Consider the following 21,491-nt stretch of genomic DNA (forward strand, 5'->3'; position numbering starts at 1 on the left):
TGTTCTCACTCATAGGCGGGTGATGAACAATGAGAACACATGGACACCGGGAGGGGAGCACTACACACTGGGGTCTATTGGGGGGAATAGGAGAGGGACAGCGGGGGGCAGGGGAGTTGGGGAGAGATAGCATGGGGAGAAATGCCAGATATGGGTGAAGGGGAGGAAGGCAGCAAATCACACAGCCACATGTGTACCTATGCAACTATCTTGCATGTTCTTCACATGTACCCCAAAACCTAAAATGCAATTTAAAAAAATTTTTTTTAATTTAAAATAAATAAATAATAAATTAAAAAATAAACATGGGATCAACATCTATTAGGCAAACTGTTCCCATCTTTAACCCTGTCAGACCATTAAAAGATGGGCCACAGCAACATTTTTTCTTTTCCAAATCCAAAATGAAATTGGGAAAAAGCTGCTAATTAGAATTCTTCCCCAAACCCAGTTAAAATTGAGAACTACTTCTTCTGTCATAAAAACTTAAGAGAAACTTCCTAAGTCTGTATATATAGAGAGATATAGTTCTGCTTATGATAAGATGGAAAGAGTATATCATTTTATGACTTGGCAAGAATACACTTGATCTTAGCCAAAGGCCCAGAAGTGATGACTTCGCAAGAATAAATGCTTGGCATTTATTTATGAAGCATTAACAAGCCAGTCAAGGTGGTCATGACTGTAATCTCAGGGCTTTGGGAAGCCAAGGTGGGAGAATCGCTTGAGGCCAGGAGTTCAAGGTTACAGTGAGGTATGTCATGTCACTGTACTCTAGCCTGGCATGACAGGCATGACAGAGTGAGACCCTGACTTTAAAAAAAAATTATGGAACAGCCAACTAATGAAAACACAGAGAAAACTTGTATTCCATATTGTTTGTAAAAGGGAATACTGCTTTATGTGTTTAAGTATACATATAGAACTTTTTTAAGGTGGATATGTTCAGTATAGCAAATACTGGTCGCAATAACTTAATCTAAAATGAAGTGGAAGTAGGGCAGGCGATTAAGGGAAATTTCTTATACTGAAAGTAGCACAGGAAATAGAGGCTAATTCATCCTATTAATGAGTCTCTGAAGCAATACTGCCTGGATCAAAAGATAAGAACCCCGCAAGTTTTCCTCGGTTATCAAGCCAAGATTAATGGTACAGCAGTCAGAAGGAGCTATTGCCAGTGTAGTGGAACATGAGAGCACATTCTTTTTTTGTGTGAGTAAAGCAGTTCACTCGGTCATCCCTAGAGACTTTTAAAAGCAGATAGATCTCCATATTTAGTAAAATCAACACTAATAGCCTTCTATCCTCTCAGGCGTAAGAACCACAGCTGCGAGACATGAATTTAGTGTAGTCATCCACATATTCAGTTGATTCTACCATCCAAATTTTACTGGCAAGTATCTGTTTGTTTCCATCTCTCATGACCATAGACCACATCCTGGGATCTCACATGGGTTACTTTAGCCTCCTAATTAGTCTCCCTTCTTGCCCTCTTCCAGTCCATTCTCCACCAGCAGCCAGAGCAGCCTTATAAAAACAAAATCAGACCATGTAACTTCTTCCTGAAAATCCTTCAGTGGCTTTCTATGATTAGAGTAAAATCAAAGCCAGATTGTTCAAAGCCCTGTATTTATAGATAGCTTCTGCCTGTCTCCCTGAATTAAGCTCATTCTTTCTCCCTCTTATTCACAATTTTCTGCCAGTTCCTAGAACTTGCACTTTCCCACCTCTGGGCCTTTGCACTGAACAGTTCCCTCCATCTGGAGCTCACTTTCCCAGACATCTCATCACATAGCAAGATCTCTCACTCCTCCTTCAGATCTCAGCTTAAATGCCACTTCTTCAGAAAGATTTCTGCTTGTCCCCTTATCTAAGTAAGTGCCTCCTGGTTTTTATCTTAATCATAACATCCTTTTTACCTCCTTTCTAACACTTATCACAATTTATTATTAATTATAGGTGAATACTCGTTTCTGTCCACTTTTCTCTCTAGAATGAATGAACTCAGCGAGGACAAGAACCTCTTCTATATTGCTCACTGTGCCTTTCTAATGATTTGTAGAGTGCCTGGCACACAGTGAGCACACAGTAAATTTTTTTTTGATGACGAACTAATGAGCGAGCAAAGGAATGATAAGTGGTACTAATTTTAAGCTAGCAATTAAAAATATTTGAGAAACTCTTCTCACAATTCAACAGATAGTATCTTTTGTTCACTTTATTATCTCCTACCATGCCTCAGGAGTTAAGTGAAGACATGATTTTAGCAAGTATTCAGTGAATATTTATTAAGTAATATATTTAAGGCTCTGTCTTAAGCACTGCTGGGAATACAAATACAAGTAAGATCTGTCTACCAAAACTTACAGGTTAGTGTTTTTGACTGACACATTTATAACTAGCTATAATTCAAGGCAGAGTGCTGTGATAGAGGTATAAACAGGAGCTGAGGGGCATGGAAGAAGAAGAGAGAAGTGATAAATTTTCCTATGCCTACCGTTGGTGTTTCAAACTGTGACATTTCAGTGGAGTCATAGCTCTTCTGCCTCATGAAGCCCCACCAGCTACCTAAAGACTTCATTGTTGGAACAGAGAAAAGGTGACCATTTTCCTAGAGCTGGTGATTTATTAACAGAACAGAAAGGCAGTAGGAAGATGTGAGGCAAAGTGGAGAAAGCAGCATATTCCTGTTCAGAGTCGAGGGAAATAATGCTTTTCCACTCAATTCTACAACGATAGCTTTTGGTCATACTTATAATTTACTTTCATGAGGGTTATACATTTCCATATTGAATGTAAAACAGTAGCACAAGGGAACCAGAAATATATTTTGAATTCAGCTTCCACAAGAAAGCCATGAAAAGAATATGCCGAAGCAATTACTGATAAGCGAAAAATGGAAGAAAGAATTTTCCCAAAGAAGCATGGGTATCATTTGCTGAGAATGGATAGCAACCAGCAGACTATAAGACAGCAACAACTAAACCTTAACTATTGGCAGAACTATTAAGAAGAAGGGAGGAAAAGATCAGGATTGTTAACCTGTTCTTAATATTCGTGTCATATTCCCACCCATTTCACAGTCTAACAGCAACAGCAGAAATACCTGCAAATTCAAAGTCAAATTGAGTACTGAATTGGAAAGTCCATTGCTCTTCCTTGTACCCATCTGCTCAGTTTTATGCATTCATGAAACACTTACTGAGCTGCTCCTCTACACCAAGAACTATCACACTTAGGTGACTGAAGACACCCCCTGACACTAAAGCCATTATCTAAAGCAAGCTTGTTCAGCCCACGGGACATAGGCCACATGTATCCCCTGGCAGCTTTGAATGTGGCCCAACACAAATTCATATACTTTCTCAAAACATGAGATTTTTTTTTTGCAATTTTTTTTTAGCTCATCTGATATCTTTAGTGTTAGTGTATTTTATGTGTGGCTCAAGGCAGTTCTTTTCCCAGTGTGGCCCCAAGATGCCAAAAGATTGGACACCCCTGCTCTAAAGGGAAGTCAGACACAGCAACAAACAATAGTGCCATAGCAAAAAGTATTGTAGGAACCTTGACAAAGAGGAAATACTTTTCAGAAGAGTTAACATTCAGCCTTGAAGTATGGGTTGAATTCCATTAAGCAGCAAAGGAATGCAGGAGCACCGAAGGCAAAAAGGAAAAGGTAATGGCAGTAACAAAAACAAGGAGGAGTGAGAATGTATGAAATGCCTTTGGGAACTTTGAGCAGCTATGATGAGAGAATAAGATGCATGATCAAGAAGATGGAATGATAGGAGGTGTCACTAGGAAAACCTTAAATGCCGTATTTAAGACTTTATAATTCTATAGATAGCAGGGAGCCTCTGTAACTTTTTGAGGAGGAAGAAACAAAAGATCTGATAACTCTAATGATGTGGAAGATAGCTCAGAAAAGTGGTGTGTGGAAGATGAGTCAAAATGAAGGGCAGAGACTGCAAGTTGGGATGCTAATTAAGAGGTTTATAGCAATAGTCTAGGTGAGAAATGGTAAGACCTATAAAATGAGAATAGAGAAGAGGGTGTATTGGGAGAGATGTCTTGGTGATACTCAAAAGCACTAGGTCTTTTTTTATATGGTCTATGAAAGGTAAGGACAGAGGGATCAAAAACGATGAGATTTATCTTGAATGATGGATAATAGTGATGCTACTAACCAACAGAACTTTCTGAATGCAGGAGAACTTTCTCATGTCTCTAACATGAGCAAAGGCAGGAGGAAGAACAGGCTTGTGGGGAGAAAATGACTTCTATTTTGGACATGTTCATAATGAACTGCTTCTGAGGAAACATGCACAGAATATATTTAGGATGTGCCTTTAGAAAATAGACAAGGAGAAGACTCAAGACATGCGGTTATAAATTTGTGCATTATCAGCAAATAGCTGACAGTAGAAGCCATAGGACTAAATGAGATCACCCAAGAATATAAAGTAAGAAGTTTAGTTCCTGAGCAGGATGTCTCTTTATTGCAGGAAAAAAAAAAAAAAAATATATATATATATATATATATATATATTCACACACAATTCCCGCCGGCACAGCCTGACCCGCCCCCAAGTTGAATCCTCCAGGCAGACTGCACGGACCCCACACATTTACCTCTTAATGGTTTCACGCCCTCTTGAACTCACTCTTCAAAGTTCTTTTCAACTTTCCCTACGGTACTGGTACTTGTTGATTATCGGTCTAGTGCCGGTATTTAGCCTTAGATGCGTGTGTGTGTATTTTTTTTTTTTCCTGCAATAAAGAGACATCCTGCTCAGGAACTAAACTTCTTACTTTATATTCTTGGGTGATCTCATTTAGAAATTTAAAGGGGAATTAGAAAGATAAACGAGAGAAAATAAAGTCATGGAAGTTAAAGGAGAAGGCAGTTTCAAGGAGGGGATGCTCACTGTACATTGTACTGCAATAAGGCAAAGGGTCAGAGGCCATATGTGACTTTTGCTAGAATACTTTGCATAGAGTGGTTGGTAGCAGAAGTCCAATTTCTGTAAGTTAAAAACTACATGTGAAATGAAAAAGTGGAGAACACTAACATAGACTCGACTTCCCAAAATGTTAGCACTGAAGGAAGGAAAAAATTTGACCATGTTCATTGACATTGGGGAATGGGAAGATAAAGAGTAAGAGACTAAACATAGAAAAGAGGCAAAGGGTGATGAGTTCTAGAAACCTGGGTATCAAAAGGGCAACTTAAAGTCCTTTTTTGAACAAACTTTTTTGAACTTTCGGAAACCCATATCTTTTTAATTGCCACACTGGTATTTCTACTTGGGCTCAGGATCTACAGAATACTAAGAACCTGGCCAGAAGCCACCTTTGTCCTTTTACCACTGGCAGAAAGGGAGATGGAGGCATGGGGATCCGTGGCAGAAACACTAACTTCTGCATGTCCTAAACAGTGATTACTTGATGGCATCATCTGAATTTCTCAGAGGAATTAATCTTATTGAAAATACCATTTATCAGATCATCCTACAAGTTACTTTTTTGCAAACACAAAGATCCCTAGTAACACAAGAGAAACATCCATTTCCCTCTTTCCCCTTTCCCCTTTATGGTGGGCTCTGAAAGGGAATCTATCGATGATACCATAGTTTGAATACTTTCAGTTATTCAGTTATTCAGACTGTGAATCTGAAAAATTACTTCATATTGGCTAGGAATGAGTGGCAATTATTTGGGATAGTCAGTCTTTTATCCTGGATGGCTGATAAGGATAGAAGGTGACTTATTACTGTCACAGAACACAAGGACTCCTCTTTCTTTTTTCTTCTTATGGAGTGTGCTTTGGCAATCTTGTGGCAAGGAATAATAATTTCAGCTTTTTTGGGGACAGGGTCTCACTCTCTTGCCCAGGCTAGAGTGCAGTGGCACGATCTCAGCTCATTGCAGCCTCTGCCTCCCGGGTTTAAGTGATTATCTTGCCTCAGCTTCCTGAGTAGCTGGGATTACAGGCATGCACCACCATGCCAGGCTAATTTTTGTATTTTTAGCAGAGACGGGGTTTTGTCATGTTGGCCGGGCTGGTCTGAAACTCCTGGCCTCAAGTGTTCCACCCACCCCTGCCTCCCAAAGTGCTGGGATTGCAGGTGGGAGCCACCTCACCTGGCCTAATCTCAGCTTTTATCCCTCCATCCTTACCTTCCCTCCACAAAAAAAGACCAAGTGCTTTTGAGTATCACCAAAATGTCTTTCCCACATATACCCTGCTCTTTCTTCTCACGTAATAGATCTTAGCATTTCTCACCTAGACTGTTGCTATAAGCCTCGTAACAAGTATCCCAACTAGTATCCCAGGTGTCTAATTTATGAGAATATTATGTTTCTGCCCATTTTCACTGATATTGAGATAAATACTTTCCTAGTCCTCCTTTCTACTCTTTGTTTGTCTCTATCCATCCTCTGTTATCAGTCCTTCAAAAAAGAATTATCTTGTTATAAGACAGTGCTAACTACTGAAATAAGTAAACCCTAAAACCTAAGTGATTTGTCACAATAGGAATTTATTTTTCACTCACATGAAGTCCAAAGGCACCACATGGTTTGGAAGAGATTTGCCCTGTACCCATTTTTCAGAGATCCAGGCTAATGGAGGCTCTGCCATCTTTCACACACTGCCTCCCAGAGTAATTGTTTTCATCAGCTGGCAGATGGGGGAAGACAAAAAACAGTGGAAGATTCTTCTGGGCCAGGTCTGGAGTGATGAATATTATTTCTGTCTACATTTCATTAGGCAGAACTGAGTCACATAACCCACTTGAATGCAAGGTCCCTGACAAGGGAGCTACTTGCCAACAAGAACTCTTGACTTGGAAGGGGAGCACAGTCTTCAGAGGCAGCCAGCCATCTCTGTCTCACAATTCTTATCTCACTAGGTCTCTTTAAATAATCCCCACATTAACCTCTATAATATAAAGACACGTTATAGCAGCACATATTATTTCTGCCCAAATTATAAGACAGGCTTTAGACTATAAGCATTTTCTTCCCAGCTGGCTGTAACTATACCACTGTGTCACATCTGACCCTCACACAGAATATCAAAGCACCTAAGTGTTGTTTCACCGAAGCATTAGAAGGTTGTATATGAAGTTTGTCATAAGTTAATGAAATCTGTGTGACTCTATATTAATAACTCTGACTAGAACAGTGAGAAAATATCTATGCTTAAAATATCCAAGTTTATTTGTTAGCCTGTTTCAGTACTACAAATAGAAACTTTAAGACAAGCTATCTCCTGGGGTGCTAAGTGAAAACCTATTAGAAAAACAAACAATGTTGTTGTATATTTTGTGTAAAACAACTGTTATCCAGCTTCCATACTATTAGATGAGGATAGAGGAGAGTGATTCTTGCTTTAGAAAGGGTTTTTCTCTTCTTTTTTTTTTTAACTTTACTCTTGAGTTATGTGCAACTCTAGAAAGCGTTTTTCTCTAAAAGACTTCATAGCTCTGAACTCTTGAGGTACAGGATCATCGAGTGACAGTAGTTCCTTACTGCCTTGTAACCCCTTGTTATCCAGAAGTGAGTAGCATTTGTCTCCAGTACCAAGGGACTACTCATGCCTACAAATGAGAATGCATGTAGGATTTGCTCTCTGCTATTCTGGATACCACCTTCTCTGACTTTTGTCAAAACAGATACACATATTTATCCAGCAAAAGGGGAGAAGGAAGAGTGCTGGGGGAAGGACCCTCAACACTGACTATATTCATTCTCTCCTAGAATATCTAAAATCAAATATACCTTGAATATAAGGTATACTATCCTCCTGAAAAGCTCTGGTCTACATGAGAAATTTATATTCTTCCTGTTAGCCCAACTTTTACCTTATTTCTTAGGGGCCAGTTAGCTCTGTCCTTACCCTACTCTCTCTGACTGAAGTTACACTTCCAAGTTATGACATCTGTACCCCGGTAATTTTTCCCCAATCTGTGGACTTTTCTTCTGGCTGCAAAGGTAGTAGGGTAGGGTGTGGAAGAGTAAGGGTCAGGGTTAAGGACAGGATATCACATGTCACCCTGCTACACCCATTAAAGACTAAAGTTCCATTTGAACACACAGTCATCTTCTTATATGCTTGAAGTCATTTATGGTTTCTGGTCATTCCTTTAGTTTTGCATACACTAGTTACTCTGGAGAATACAAAAGAAATACAAAATGCATGCACTTAATATGTCTCACTTAATTCTTACCCCAGTCATGAGAGAGAGATATTACTATCCCTGTCTCACAAAAAAGTTAAATATCCTGTCTTAAGTTATAAAGTATGTAAGTGGCAGAACTAAGATTTAAACATAGGTCTGTTTGACTTTTGGAGATGAAGAGGCAGTACTGTGAATGCCAGTAAGGAAATTTGTAAAGTCATTTTGAATCACTAGATGATATTATATAAGCTATGTGAAAATAATTCTCTTCTGTCTTCACTCCCCCACCCCATGGCCTTTATGACCATATCTGAACCCATATTAAAGTTGATTATGATTACCATCCTTTTTTTTTTTTTTGGAGATAGGCTCTTGCTCTGTCACCAAGACTGGAGTATGGTGGTATGATCACAATTTGCTGCGGCCTCAACCTCCCAGGTTCAAGTGATCCTCCCACCTCAGCCTCCCAAGTAGCTAGGAGTGCAGGCATATGCCACCACCACACCCAGCTAATTTTTAAAATTTTTTAAATTTTAAAATTTTTAAATTTAAAATTTTTTAAATTTTAAAATTTTTAAATTTAAAATTTTTTTAAATTTTAAAATTTTTAAATTTAAAATTTTTTAAATTTTAAAATTTTTAAATTTAAAATTTTAACCTCGCTGTGGTACCCAGGCTGGTCTCAAACTCCTGGACCCAAGCAGTCCTCCTGCCCCAGCCTCCCAAAGTGCCAAGACTGCAGATGAGAGCCACCATGTCTGGCCTCATCATCTTATAAAGGGAAAGCATAGTTGTGCTCAGTCACACTATAAAAGATGTCACACTTCCTAGAGGTGTCTCTACTTTATTTCTTACCTACTCTTTCTCAAAATGCCAATCAAAAACTGTCAAAATCATTGTTGCTAATCTTAATTATGTTAAAATTAAATAATTCAGAGTTTATACTATACAAACAAGTATATTGTTCTTTACAGTGGTGGATTTTTTTCACACAATTGTGCTCTTAAATAAAAACCAAGTTGCTAACCTGTCCATGTGGTAATGGAACTAGGTTTCAGTAGAACTAGATTTCAGAAACACTGAAGTTCTCATTCTCGCTTTTTTACTTCCTAGGCATGCAAGCTGGGGTCTGTCCCTCAATCTTGCTTAGTCTCGGTCAATCCTCTACCATAATATTAAGAGTAGTATTTACTGCTATACCTATTATATAATGATTTTTTGAGAATCTAAAAATTATTAAAGTATTTCTCTGGGTGCAGTGACATAGGCCTGTAATCTCAACACTTTGGGAGGCCAAAGCAGGCAGATCACTTGAGGTCAGGAGTTCAAGACCAGCCTGGTCAACATGGTGAAACCCCATCTCTAGTAAAAATACAAAAATTAGCCAGGCATGGTGTTGCATTCCTGGAATTCCAGCTACTTGGGAGGCTGAGGCAGGAGAATTTCTTGAACCCAGGAGGTGGAGGTTGCAGTGAGCTGAGATCGTGCCACTGCACTCCAGCCCAGGCAACAGAGTGAGACTGTTTCAAAAAAAAAACTATTATTATTATTATTAAAGTATTTTGATTTTTCATTTTTTTGTTTGTTTTTAATATATTTTTTGAGATAAGATCTCACTGTGTTGCCCAGGCTGGAGTGCAACAGTGTGATCATAGCTCACTACAACCTCCACATCGAGTTTAGGTGATCTTTCTGTTTCAGCCTCCCAACTACAGGCACACACTAGCACAACTGGCTAACTTTTTTACGTTTTTGTAGAGACAGGGTCCTGCTTTGTTACCCAGGCTAGCCTTGGACTCCTGGACTCAAGCAGTCCTCCCACCTTGGCCTCCCAATGTGCTGGGATTACAGGTGTGAGCTATCATGTCTGGCCCAAAGTATTTTGAAAACCATAAGATACACTGGAGTAAGATGTTATTACTTACTCATCCATTCTGCAAATATATACTCCTATTACCTAGACTCTCTTGAGGATAGAAGCCATGATTTTTGACATATGTGGAGTAGAGCAACATAGAAGAGTGTCCTGCAGTGGGTGCTGTATTGGAGATGTGTACCAGGTACAACAGGAACCTAAAGAAAAAAACCTTGAGTTTATCAGGGGGCACCAGGGAAGCCTTCACAGAGGAGATGGTGTGAGTTACATTTGAAGAATGAGAAATTGTTTTTCTGATTAAACAGGAAAGAGAATTCCAGGCAGAGGGAAAGCATGTTTGAAACCCTACAGATTAATTTACTCGGTCTAGAATTGAAAGGATAAGGTAAATAGATAAAGACAGACAAATCATGGAAAGCCTTTGAATACCATGCTAAGGAATTTAAATTTTGTATCAGAGGGAAAATAAAACTAGCAAAGAATTTTGAGCAGAAATTTGATCAGGTTTCTGCAGTGTAGATTATTGGGATGGCCAGGGAGTGAGCAGTAGAGAATATAATGTAGAGAATGAGATTCTTGTCACTTTTCAGGAGAGAAAGTATAGGAGAGGGGAAAAATAGCTGCTATGTTTTATGTCTGAGTAACTGGCAATATTTTTTTTAAATAAATCTTAAAAAGGTATGCTTTTGAGGGAAAACTCTAACTTTAAAAAGTGAGTTTTATAGTGATGGAGATAGAAAGACCCAGCAGACTGAGAAGCAAAATTAAATCTCAGTGCTCAAGATGTCACCATGGGAGCCAATATCGAATGTCCATTGTTATTTCCCCTTGTGTCTTACATACCACAAGTTTTGAGTCCGGTGAACTGATCAGAACCATTCTTTTAGGAATAATGTAGCATGCTTGCATTCAAAAAGAAATGAACTATAGTTGCCACCTTCATCTTATCCTTCACCTGTAATGTTTGCTGTTTCTCTTCAGTGCCTCATACAAAAGCAGGCGCTGTCATCTCCAGCCAGCTGAAATGCAGAGTAGAGAAATGCACATATCTCACCAGCATTTCTTAGTTATGGTGGTAAAATGGAAACACCAGGGCAAAGTCAATTCTGCGTCTAAGTGAAAATTCACTTCCTTGTCAAGCACAAGCTTTTTTACATTAATCCCAACAGGCATGAATTCTCATTAACAGCCTAAAGCATAGATAGTGGATCAGAGGCTTATATTCAGGAGTTGTAGTCACAGAGGAACAGCCATGGATGAGTAACTTAAAAGTAATAATTTTTACACCAGGGAGACTACAATAATTTTACTATTAATAGCTGGACAGAATTTTGAGATCTTGAGAGTAAGATACTTTATAAATGCGTCTCATTGTTGTCTACCTTCCATATGCTGTTAAAATAAACTATCATTCAAAAAGAGTAATCTCTACTGGAAAAAATAAAACAGCCCAGGTGTGGTGGCTGATGACGCCTGTAATCTCAGACACTTATAAAACCGTCAGCTCTCATGAGAACTCACTGTCATTAGAACAGTATGGGGGAAACTGCCCCTATGATTCAAGTACCTCCCACCAGGTCCCTCTCACTACACATGGGGATTATGGGGATTACAATTCAAGGTGAGATGTGGGTGGAGACACAGAACCAAATCATATCATTCTGCCCCTGGCCCCTCCCAAATTCCATGTCCTCACATTTCAAAACACAATCATGCCTTCCAACAGTCCCCTAAAGTCTTAACCCATTCCAGCATTAACCAAAAAGTCCAAGTCCAAAGTCTCATCTGAGACAAGGCAAGTCTCTTCTGCCTATGAACCTATAAAATCAAAAGCAAGTTAGTCATTTCCTAGATACAGTGGGGGTACAGGCATTGGGTAAATACGTTTATTCCAAACGGGAGAAATTGGCCAAAATAAAGGGGCTATGGGCCCCATGCAATTCCAAAATCCAATAGGACAATCATTAAGCCTTAAAGTTCTAAAATGATCCCCTTTGACTCCATGTCTCACATCTAGGTCATGCTGATGCAAGAGGTGAGCTCCCACAGCCTTGGTAAACTCTGCCCCTGTGTCTTTGCAGAGTAACCCCCATCCCACGGCTGCTTTCACAGGCTGTCATTGAGTGTCTGCAGCTTTTCGACATACACAGTGCAAGCTCTTGGTGGATCTACCATTCTGGAGTCTGGAGGATGACAGCCCTTTTCCCACAGTTCCACTAGGCAGTGCCCCAGTGGGGACTCTGTGGGGGGGTTACAACCCCACACTTCCCTTCCACACTGCCCTAGCAGAGGTTTTCCATGAGGGCCCTGCTCCTGCAGTAAACTTCTGCCTGGACATCTAGTCATTTCCATATATCCTGTGGAATCCAGGCAGATGTTCCCAAGCCTCAGTTCTTGACTTCTGTGCCCCTGCAGGCCCAACACCACACGTAAGCTGCTAAGGCTTTGGGCTTGCACCCTCTGAAGCAATGAGAGCTATATATTGGCCCATTTTAGCACAGTGGGGATGGAGGGTACCAAGTCCAGAGACTGCACAAAGCAGCAAGGCCCTGGGCCTAACCCACTAAGCCACTTTTTCCTCCTAGGCCTCCTGCTCTGTGATGGAAAGAGCTGCCATGAAGACCTTCGACATGCCCTGGAGACATTTTCCCCATTGTCTTGGTGACTTAACATTTGACTCCTCATTAATTATGCAAAATTCTGCAGCTGGCTTGAATTTATCCCCAGAAAATGGTATTTTTTTTCTACTGCATTGTGAGGCTGCAATTTTTGCAAACTTTAATGCTCTGTCACCTCTTGAACATTTTGCTACTTAGAAATTTCTTCCACTAGATACCCTAAATCATCTCTCTGAAGTTTAAAGTCCGCATATCCCTAGGGCAGGGGCAAAATGCTGCCAGTCTGTTTGCTAAAGCATAGCAAGAGTCACCTTTACTCCAGTACCCAACAAGTTCCTTATCTCTATCTAAGACCACCTCCTCCTGGACTTCATTGTCTATATTACCATCAACATTTTGGTCAAAGCCATTCAAGAAGTCTCTAGGAAGTTACAAACTTTCCCACATTTTCTGAGCCCTACAAGCTGTTCCAACCTCTGCGTGTTAGCCAGTTCCAAAGTTGCTTCCACATTTTCGGGCAGTACCCTCCTCTCTGCAGTACCAATTTGCTATATTAGTCCATTCTCACACTACTATAAAGAAATACTTAAGACTGGGTAATTTACAAAGAAAAGTGGTTTCATTGACTCACATGGCTGGGGAGGTCTCAGGAAACTTAGAATCATGGTGGAAGACATCTCTTCACAAGGCAGCAAGAAGATAATGAGTGCCAGCAGGGGAAATACCAGACATAAAACTATCAGATCTCATAAGTACTCACTCACTATCACGAGAACAGCATGGGGGAAACTGCCCCCATGATTCAGTTCCCACCAAGTCCCTCCCATGACACATGGGGATTATGGGGGTTACAGTTCAAGGTGAGATTTGGGTGGGGACACAGCCAAACCATACCAGCCATAGAGAGACAGTTCTAAGTGTCTGCAGTTCTTAGAGGCCATAACAAATATAGTAAGATAACATATCTCAAAACATAAAGGATCTAGTGTCCTTTCTTTAATGCCAAACTTTTTCTTCTAAAAAAATTTTATTGAGTATTTTCATATGCAGTAAGCTATGTTAGGCACTATGGAACATATAAGTAATTCAGACTTCTTTCATGAATTTAAATAGAAATACAACCCTAACTATACGTACATGTCACATATACATACACACATACACTATCAGTTAAAGAAGTGTATCATTAGGATGCTTTGAGCTGGGGGAAAAAAAACACAAAACCCCAATTCAAATAAACAGTAAAGAAATTTATTACCTCATATAACAAGAAGTTCAGAATTAGGGCAGCTAATAGGGCTTAAGCTTTATTTTTCTGCAATTCTTTTAGCCTAGCCCTCCTGTTGGCTTTGTCCTCAGACCAGCTGAGCACACGATTTACAAGAGGACTCAGGCAGGCCTGGACATCATGGGCATATGAGACAATATCCAGAGGCAGATAAAAGAGCTTTCTCTTTTGTAAACAAGTTTGGGATCTGTTAGCAAGGAGATAATGGGGAATGGATGCTATCAGGAGCCTCAATCTAGTGAAGTAGAGAGTACATGACAGTATGGCAAACACGGTACCAAGGATATGCAGTCTATATTGGTGGCAGCAGAAAGAAAGCCCTCCATTCTCTTCAGCTGGAGGGAAAGGGTAAGGGCTTGGTAGAGGCTGACCAGAGAAGACATCACTTGGGGAATATGTTGTAAGTTCAGTTTGGGCCGTGTTGAGTGTGAGGTACTATAGGACCTCCAAATGGGGAAGTACAATAAACAGTTGGATATATACTGGCCTAAAGCTGAGAAGAAAAGTCTAAATAAAAAGATACAGAACATAGGTGGGGGTGAAGGCTTTGAGGATGGATGAGGTAATCTAGAGCAGGGAAAGAATAGAACCAAGAATGAGATCCTGAGGAACACTGACATTTAAGCATGGGTGGAATAAGAGTTGCTGACAGAGACAGAAAATAAAATGAAAATATTGTAATGCCATCTATGTGTGGGATGGGTATAAGCCAACTAGAACTAACATTTTGTGGTATTTATACATGTGATTTGGATAAGGGACTGCCTAGGAACCTTACAATACCCATTCTTTGCTCAGGAGCAGGTATCCTTCCCCAAGAAACCAGTTGAATGATATATTTTGTTGGGGGTGTGACTGGACCTGAACAGTCCCCTAACCAAAGCAGAATTGGGGCATTAAAATTTCTATTAAAATGAATCAGGCCAGGCATGTCGGCTCATGCCTGTAATCCCAGCACCTTGGGAGGCCAAGGCAGGTGGATCACCTGAGGTCAGGAGTTCGAGAGCAGCCTGGCCAGCATGGTGAAACCCTGTCTCTACGAAAATACAAAAATTAGCTGGACATGGTGGCAGTCACCTGTAATCCCAGCTGCTCAGGAGGCTGAGTCAGGAGAATCGCTAGAACCCAGGAGGTGTAAGTTGCAGTGAGTGGAGATTGTGCCACTGTACTCCAGCCTGGGTTACAGAGTGAGACTTCATCTCAGTCAGTCAATCAATCAATAAAATGAATCTCTCTCTTTTTTTGCAGGAGTGGTCACACATTACTTGCCTTCTGGTTTTCCCGCCAAGAGGGAAAACTAAACCGACAGCAGACTATTGAACTGGGACATCACATCCTCAAAGCACACATTTTTAAGGTAATTAAAGCAGTTGGAACCTTTTTTCCCCATCTCTAGCAGACTTTTATACACTACATGTAAGAAAATACTATTCAGTGAAGTCCCTGCCTTCTGAAGTTCTTTTGCTGCAGACTTGGTTCATTCATCTCCTAACACATATGGCCTTTTCCTCCCTAGGCCTTTAGGAAGAGAACTACATTGTACATCTCCCAGTATAATCAGTTGATAGGCTTTTCAGGAAATCTATATGTATAATCATTGACAAGGAACATATACTCCTACAGATATGTGCTCCATACATGACCTATCATGTACTGAGGACAGTCATATTCTAGCAATTAGTTGCCAGTTTTCACAATGTCTAAAAAATCACTGAGGTCTCTTTCAATTTTTTAATCATTGTTACTCTTTCAATTTTTTAATAATTGTTTTAGTGAAGATAACATTCCTGGTACTATGATTTTCAAACTCTCTGGAATCAACACTAACCTTCCTTGGAGCTACTTCCCCCAGTCTCTCTTCAAATTATATCCCAATTTTTCTCCCATTAGTTTGAAAACCTTTAAGGACTCTATAACACCACTTTCTCTCTCTCAGCCTTCAAAAGACTGAAATGGAGGACCAAAAGGAGGACATATAATTAATTTGTGTATGTATGTATTCATTGTTTATTCATCAATTACTGAGGCATTAAACTAGGTACTAGGGATACAAAAACAAAAAAGATACAGTCCCGAATCTCAAGGAATTTGTAGTTCAGATAACAGTTTTGGGTTAACCCACAAAAGCAGAGAAGGAAATTATTGTCCTCATTTTTCTGTCCCACAGTCTGAGAGTTCCAATCCCTACAGCCTTTTCAGAAGTCTTTTCCTGCCTCACAATGAAGAAATATGGGTATCTTAAACAGTTCTCTGGGTCAAGATTCCTCTAAAGGATATTGTTTAAAAATGAAACTATTATCTTAAAAGAGAAAGATGGCATTAAGGACAACTCCAAGAGCCTAACAAATTCTTCCCAATATATAATAAACACATATCCAGAGCAGCCTAGTCATCAGATGGACAGAAGTGAAACCCACAGTGACAAATCTTTTATTTGAATCTTATTGTCCTGTCTATACCAAATCACTATACCAAAAATGACCTTACTTAGTAGGAGCAGAGGGGAGCTAAAATAAAGCAAGGTATGTCATTCCAGTTTCAGGCAGACTAAAAAGTAGCTAATAATTTCATAAACTCTTAAGAGCATTGTCCTGCTGTTAGATAGTAACTGAAAGATAGTACCTTAAGTATTCATCTTTTAGCATCACCATCTGCCTAGAATCAGATGCAAAGATGAAGCTAATACCTGCCTTTGTTGCACCATAAAATAAATACCACATACACAGAGAAGTAGCATGAAGCTTCATTTGACCAAGTATTTTATCCCATACGTGGAAACCTACATTGAAACATGAACTCCTGTCATTAGCACAGTTTTATCTTTTTTTGATGCAGACAGCATGGTTGCCGGAGATAAGACTGGCTCCATGTGTGATTCAAGCCATAAATACTCTAGTGTACAGCATATGGTGATGACGTGACTGCAAGCTGAAGAATGAAGACTTGGACTATGGTTTTCCTGGTGCTGCAGATTACAGGATCCTTTAAATGCAGAGTGTTCCCTGTTGATAGGCTTTAACTTCTCCCAAACTGCTAGAATTCTCAATCTGTACCAGCTGTGGGTCAAAGGCAAATATAGACTTTATGGTTATAAATAGTTCCACTTGAAACTTCTGTTCAGCAGTGACACACAATCCAATGTGTACTTTTTTCCAATTAATTTTAAATTTCTGTGGTTTTAGTTTCATAAAGGCAATGTTTATAAATAACCTGCTTTAAAGAAACTCATTGGATAAGCTAGTTTTTTCCGTGATCTTAAGATCCCTGAGCCACAGCTTAAAGATTCCTAAGGTTAGATTGCTCTTGTTTCTTCCTGCTTTCCCTGTTTTCTTAAAGTATTCAGAAATCTTGAGCAAGCTTATCACCAGCTGGTAAACAGCGTTGTAAGTTTAGATTCTAAGGAAGGGACTATACTACCATTTATTGCCGAAAAAAGATTTCTTACCTGAGCAGTAGTTGCAGATACTGAAGAGGCACTTTTTCAAGCTATTTGAACATAAAATTGTCTTTAAGAAACCACGAGCTTAGAATTTAATTATGCATTATTTTTTGCTGCATCCTGGCTGGTAATGGGATCACACTTCTCTGCCTGTCATCTTTGTTGAGTTGAGCCAAACTGAAGCTCTTTCCTCCTATACTTCACAGGAACAAAGGGTCAACTCCACTAACCAGAAGAAATCAAAAGTCCATGGTTCATGTAAAGCTAACATTCCAAATCCAAATCTCTGTATTTCAGGCTTATTTCTTATGTATTTACTCCAGCCTCAGTGGGGTTCCCAGTGCTGTTTCGTGGTCCATTTACTGGACCATTTAGATGACATTCATTTACCAAGGTCCATTCTTAACTCAGCTTCTTTTCCCATTTCTTTTTCCTCTAGCTCTTAATAAAGCCAACTAATGCAACAAATAGCTTAACTTGTGAGTCACTGAAAAAGGTCAGAGCTACCAAGTGTGACTTCAACTATTTTCCTCCCCTCACCAGCAAATCAATCTATATCATTATCAATTCTTACCTCTTTTTTTCTTGTTTTAGAGGAAAAGCTGTTCCTATTCCTCTTGAATTGTATTATGAAATACAGGAAAGCACAGATAATTGAATGTAATCAAATATTATCTATAAGATTTAATAAACGTTAACATTTTTCCATATTTCCTTCAAATCTTTTTAAGAAACAAGTGTAACAAATAGATAACACTTTTGTGTTTCTCTCTAACCCCATTTCTCTCTGTCCCCTAGAGATAACTCCTATTCTAAATGTTAGGATTTAGCACATGCTAACACCCCTAACATGTTCTTCTTATCTATATTTTATACTTTTCCAACATAGGTTCATATTCATAAACAATATATACAACTATTTTGCATTTTTTTAATACTATAAGATTCTGTAACTTTTTTCTTTTTCACTCAGCATTGTGTCTTTGAGATTTCTCTATAGATGTAGGTTGGTGATTTTCAACTCTAGCTATACATTAGATTCTCTTGCAGAGTTTTTTTTTTAAATACACACACATTCCTGAGCCTTACTCCCAGAGATTATGAGTCATTGTTCTGGAGTAGAACCTAGACTTCATTTTTAAAATAGATTTTATTTCTTAGACCAATTTTAGGTTTACATAAAAATTGAACACAAAGTACAGAGTTTTCACATACTCCCCCAACCAGTTTCCCTATTATTAACATCTTGTACTGATGTGATACATGTTACAGTTGAGGAACCAATAGTGATACATTATTATTAGCTGCAGTCCATCCTTTACCCTAGGGTCCACTCTGTGTGTTGTACAGCTCTATAGATTTTGCCAAATGCGTAATGTCATGTATCCATCATTAAGTATCATACAGCATAGTTTCATTGCACTAAAATTCCTTTATCCTCCACCTATTAATTCCTCTTCTCTTAGCCTCCTCAACCCCTGGCAACCACTGATCTTTTTACTGTTTCTATAGTTAGACTTTCCCAGAATGTCATATAGTTGGAATCACACAACATGTAGAATGTTCAGACTGGCTTCATTCACTTAGCAATATGCATTTAAGATTCCTACGTGTCTTTTTTGGCTTGATATCACATTTCTTTTTATTGTTGAATTTCACTATATGGGTTCACTACATTTTATTTAGCCATTCATCTTGGTTGCTTCCAATTTTGGCAATTATGAATAAAGCTTCTATAAACACTAAGATACCAGTTTTTATGTGAACATAATTTTCAATGCATTTGAGTAAATCCCTTAGTAATTCAGTTGCCATATTGTGTGGTAAGACTACGTTTAGCCTGTAAGACACTGCCAAACTGTTTTCCAGAGCGGCTGTGCCATTTTGCATTCCCACCGGCAATGACTGAGCACTAGTATTTTTGAGAAGCTCCCCAGGTAATTCTAATGAGCAGCCCAGCTAGTTGAGAAACCACTATTCCTTTCTTTTCCTTTTTGAAAAAAATCACTATTGATGGCAGCATGGCAAGCATGGTAGTTAAGAGATGAGACTCCAAAGCAGACTGATTTAAAACCCTGTCTCTTACTCCCTGACTGTATGACCTTAAGCAAGTTGTTTAACTTTATTTTTTTATTTTTTTGGAGACAAGGTCTTACTCTGTCACCCAGGCTGGGAGTATAGTGGCACAATTACAGCTCACTGCAGCCTTGAACTCCTGGGCTCAAGTAATCTGTCTAACCTCAGCCTCCCAAGTAGCTAGGACTATAGGCAAACACCACTACACCTAGCTAATTCTTTTTTGTAGAGATGGGGGTCTCACCATGTTGCCCAGGCTAGTCTTGAACTGCTAGTCTCATGCAGTCCTCCCTCCTTGGCCACCCAAAGTGCTGGGATTACCACCACTAATCTAATCTTTAAAATGGGAATAATATTAGCACTTATGTGGTAATTGTGATGATTTAATTCATTAACATGTATAATGCTCAGAAGAGGGGCTAAGATCTCTAAGAGCGATACACATACATATATTTGGGGTTGAGTCACCAAAATGTAGGTGACTCTTACCTATATTTAATAGTTACATATATAAATGTTATATATATTAACAATTATAGTAGAAGCCCCTTTATATCTCTCCCTTAACCTCATTCTCCTCCCTCCCCAGAGATAACCCTTATCCTAAAGTTAGCATACATATGTCAACAGAAAGATAACTGTTACAGGTCATAGACACAATTTTACTTTAAATTTAATAGTTGGAAAAAAACATATAATGCTTAGTTAAATTCATAAGAGTAACGTCTTAGGAGTAGAGGAAATTGAGATTAAAAAGGACAATTTTGAAGAAGAGGGCCAAGGATGGAAAATGGTATGTAATTAAAGGCAAAGGGAGAAAGCAGCAATCAGCTGTTTTGTCTATTTTCATCTATTATAGTTGCTGTTTTTTCAGCTAAGAATTCAGAAGTGAGGTCCTGAATCAGATGCCAACTACTTTTCCTTTTTTTCAGTTGGTATAATGGAAGGAACATGAACTTTAGAGTAAAAACAGATTTGGCCTCTAATGCCAGCTCCAGTAGTTGTGTGGCTTTAAGCAAATTACTCCACCTTCTCTAGATTGTTTCCTCCTATATAAAAATAGTGATAAATTCTACCTCCTAGGGCTGCTGTGGAGATTGAATTTCATTAGAGAAGCTAAATATGGAAAGCCCTAGCACAGACCCTGACACACGGTATATCTGAATAACTGTCAGCTTTCCTGCCTTTTTTTCCTTCAATCATACTATGTAAGATGTGTCTTCCATTGCTGAAAGTTTCCTCTGTTTGACTATGGGTATTTCTTAATGCTGATTTTTCTCTCTGAATTAGTTAATATAGTTTATTGTTCCTCAAAAGGTCTTGAGGCCCACACGTATTATAAATTAGGAGACTGAGGCCCAAATGGAGAGTCAGAACTAAGTTTCCTGGTCTTCCAGGATCTACAGTGGAGGTACACTCAAGAACCTACTTGTCTGGACACCAACCCTGAGTAACATTTAGAATTCTTCCTAAAACATCTGGAACTATTCTATTTCATATGTCAAAACAATAATCAGAAGTACTTAGTAATGTGTCTGCTTCAGTTCTGTTTACATGTAAACTGCTTAGCCAAATGAGAGTTTGTAATTGATATCCCTGTTATTTGCACAAATTAAAAGAGCTTCTGAAGTGATAATGAGCAGTCAGACGCTGCCCTTACCCACCTTTCCTATTGTTTTCTGTTTACCCAGCTCTGGGTGCCTACATGGTACAATAGTAGGCAGATTCAGAACAGAACCCAGGCTCCTCAAGGCCAGAGAGAATATGGACCGTGTAGAAATTAGGTGGCCATTTTTAAATAATCAAGGAGGATGAAGAAGGAAATGATCTTGTGGTGTGAGGGTTAAACTGGATTCTGTTTCAGCCTCCCAGCATGGGATTGTGTTTCTGGGCACCGAAATGTCTGTTCTGCTAGGATTTGGCTCAGCTTTTTGTCTCATGCTCTTGTCCATCATTTATAATTAGGATAGAATGGAACGAGAGGATGCATAGAAATAATTAACACCAT

General features: G+C 39.2%; 1 protein-coding gene across 12 annotated transcripts in view; it reads left to right on the plus strand.

The window, feature by feature from the left end:
- The window catches only part of TANC2 (tetratricopeptide repeat, ankyrin repeat and coiled-coil containing 2), a 440,895-nt gene that overhangs the window by 377,257 nt on the left and 42,147 nt on the right, over positions 1–21,491 (plus strand). For all 12 annotated transcript variants that reach the window (XM_035300383.3, XM_035300386.3, XM_035300388.3 and 9 more), the window contains one exon: positions 15,217–15,325. In XM_035300383.3, coding sequence (XP_035156274.1) covers positions 15,217–15,325 — 109 coding nt within the window. The remainder of the gene's footprint in view (positions 1–15,216; positions 15,326–21,491) is intronic.

This window comes from Callithrix jacchus, chromosome 5 (assembly GCF_049354715.1).
Source record: "Callithrix jacchus isolate 240 chromosome 5, calJac240_pri, whole genome shotgun sequence".
In the NCBI taxonomy this organism is placed as follows: domain Eukaryota; kingdom Metazoa; phylum Chordata; class Mammalia; order Primates; family Cebidae; genus Callithrix; species Callithrix jacchus.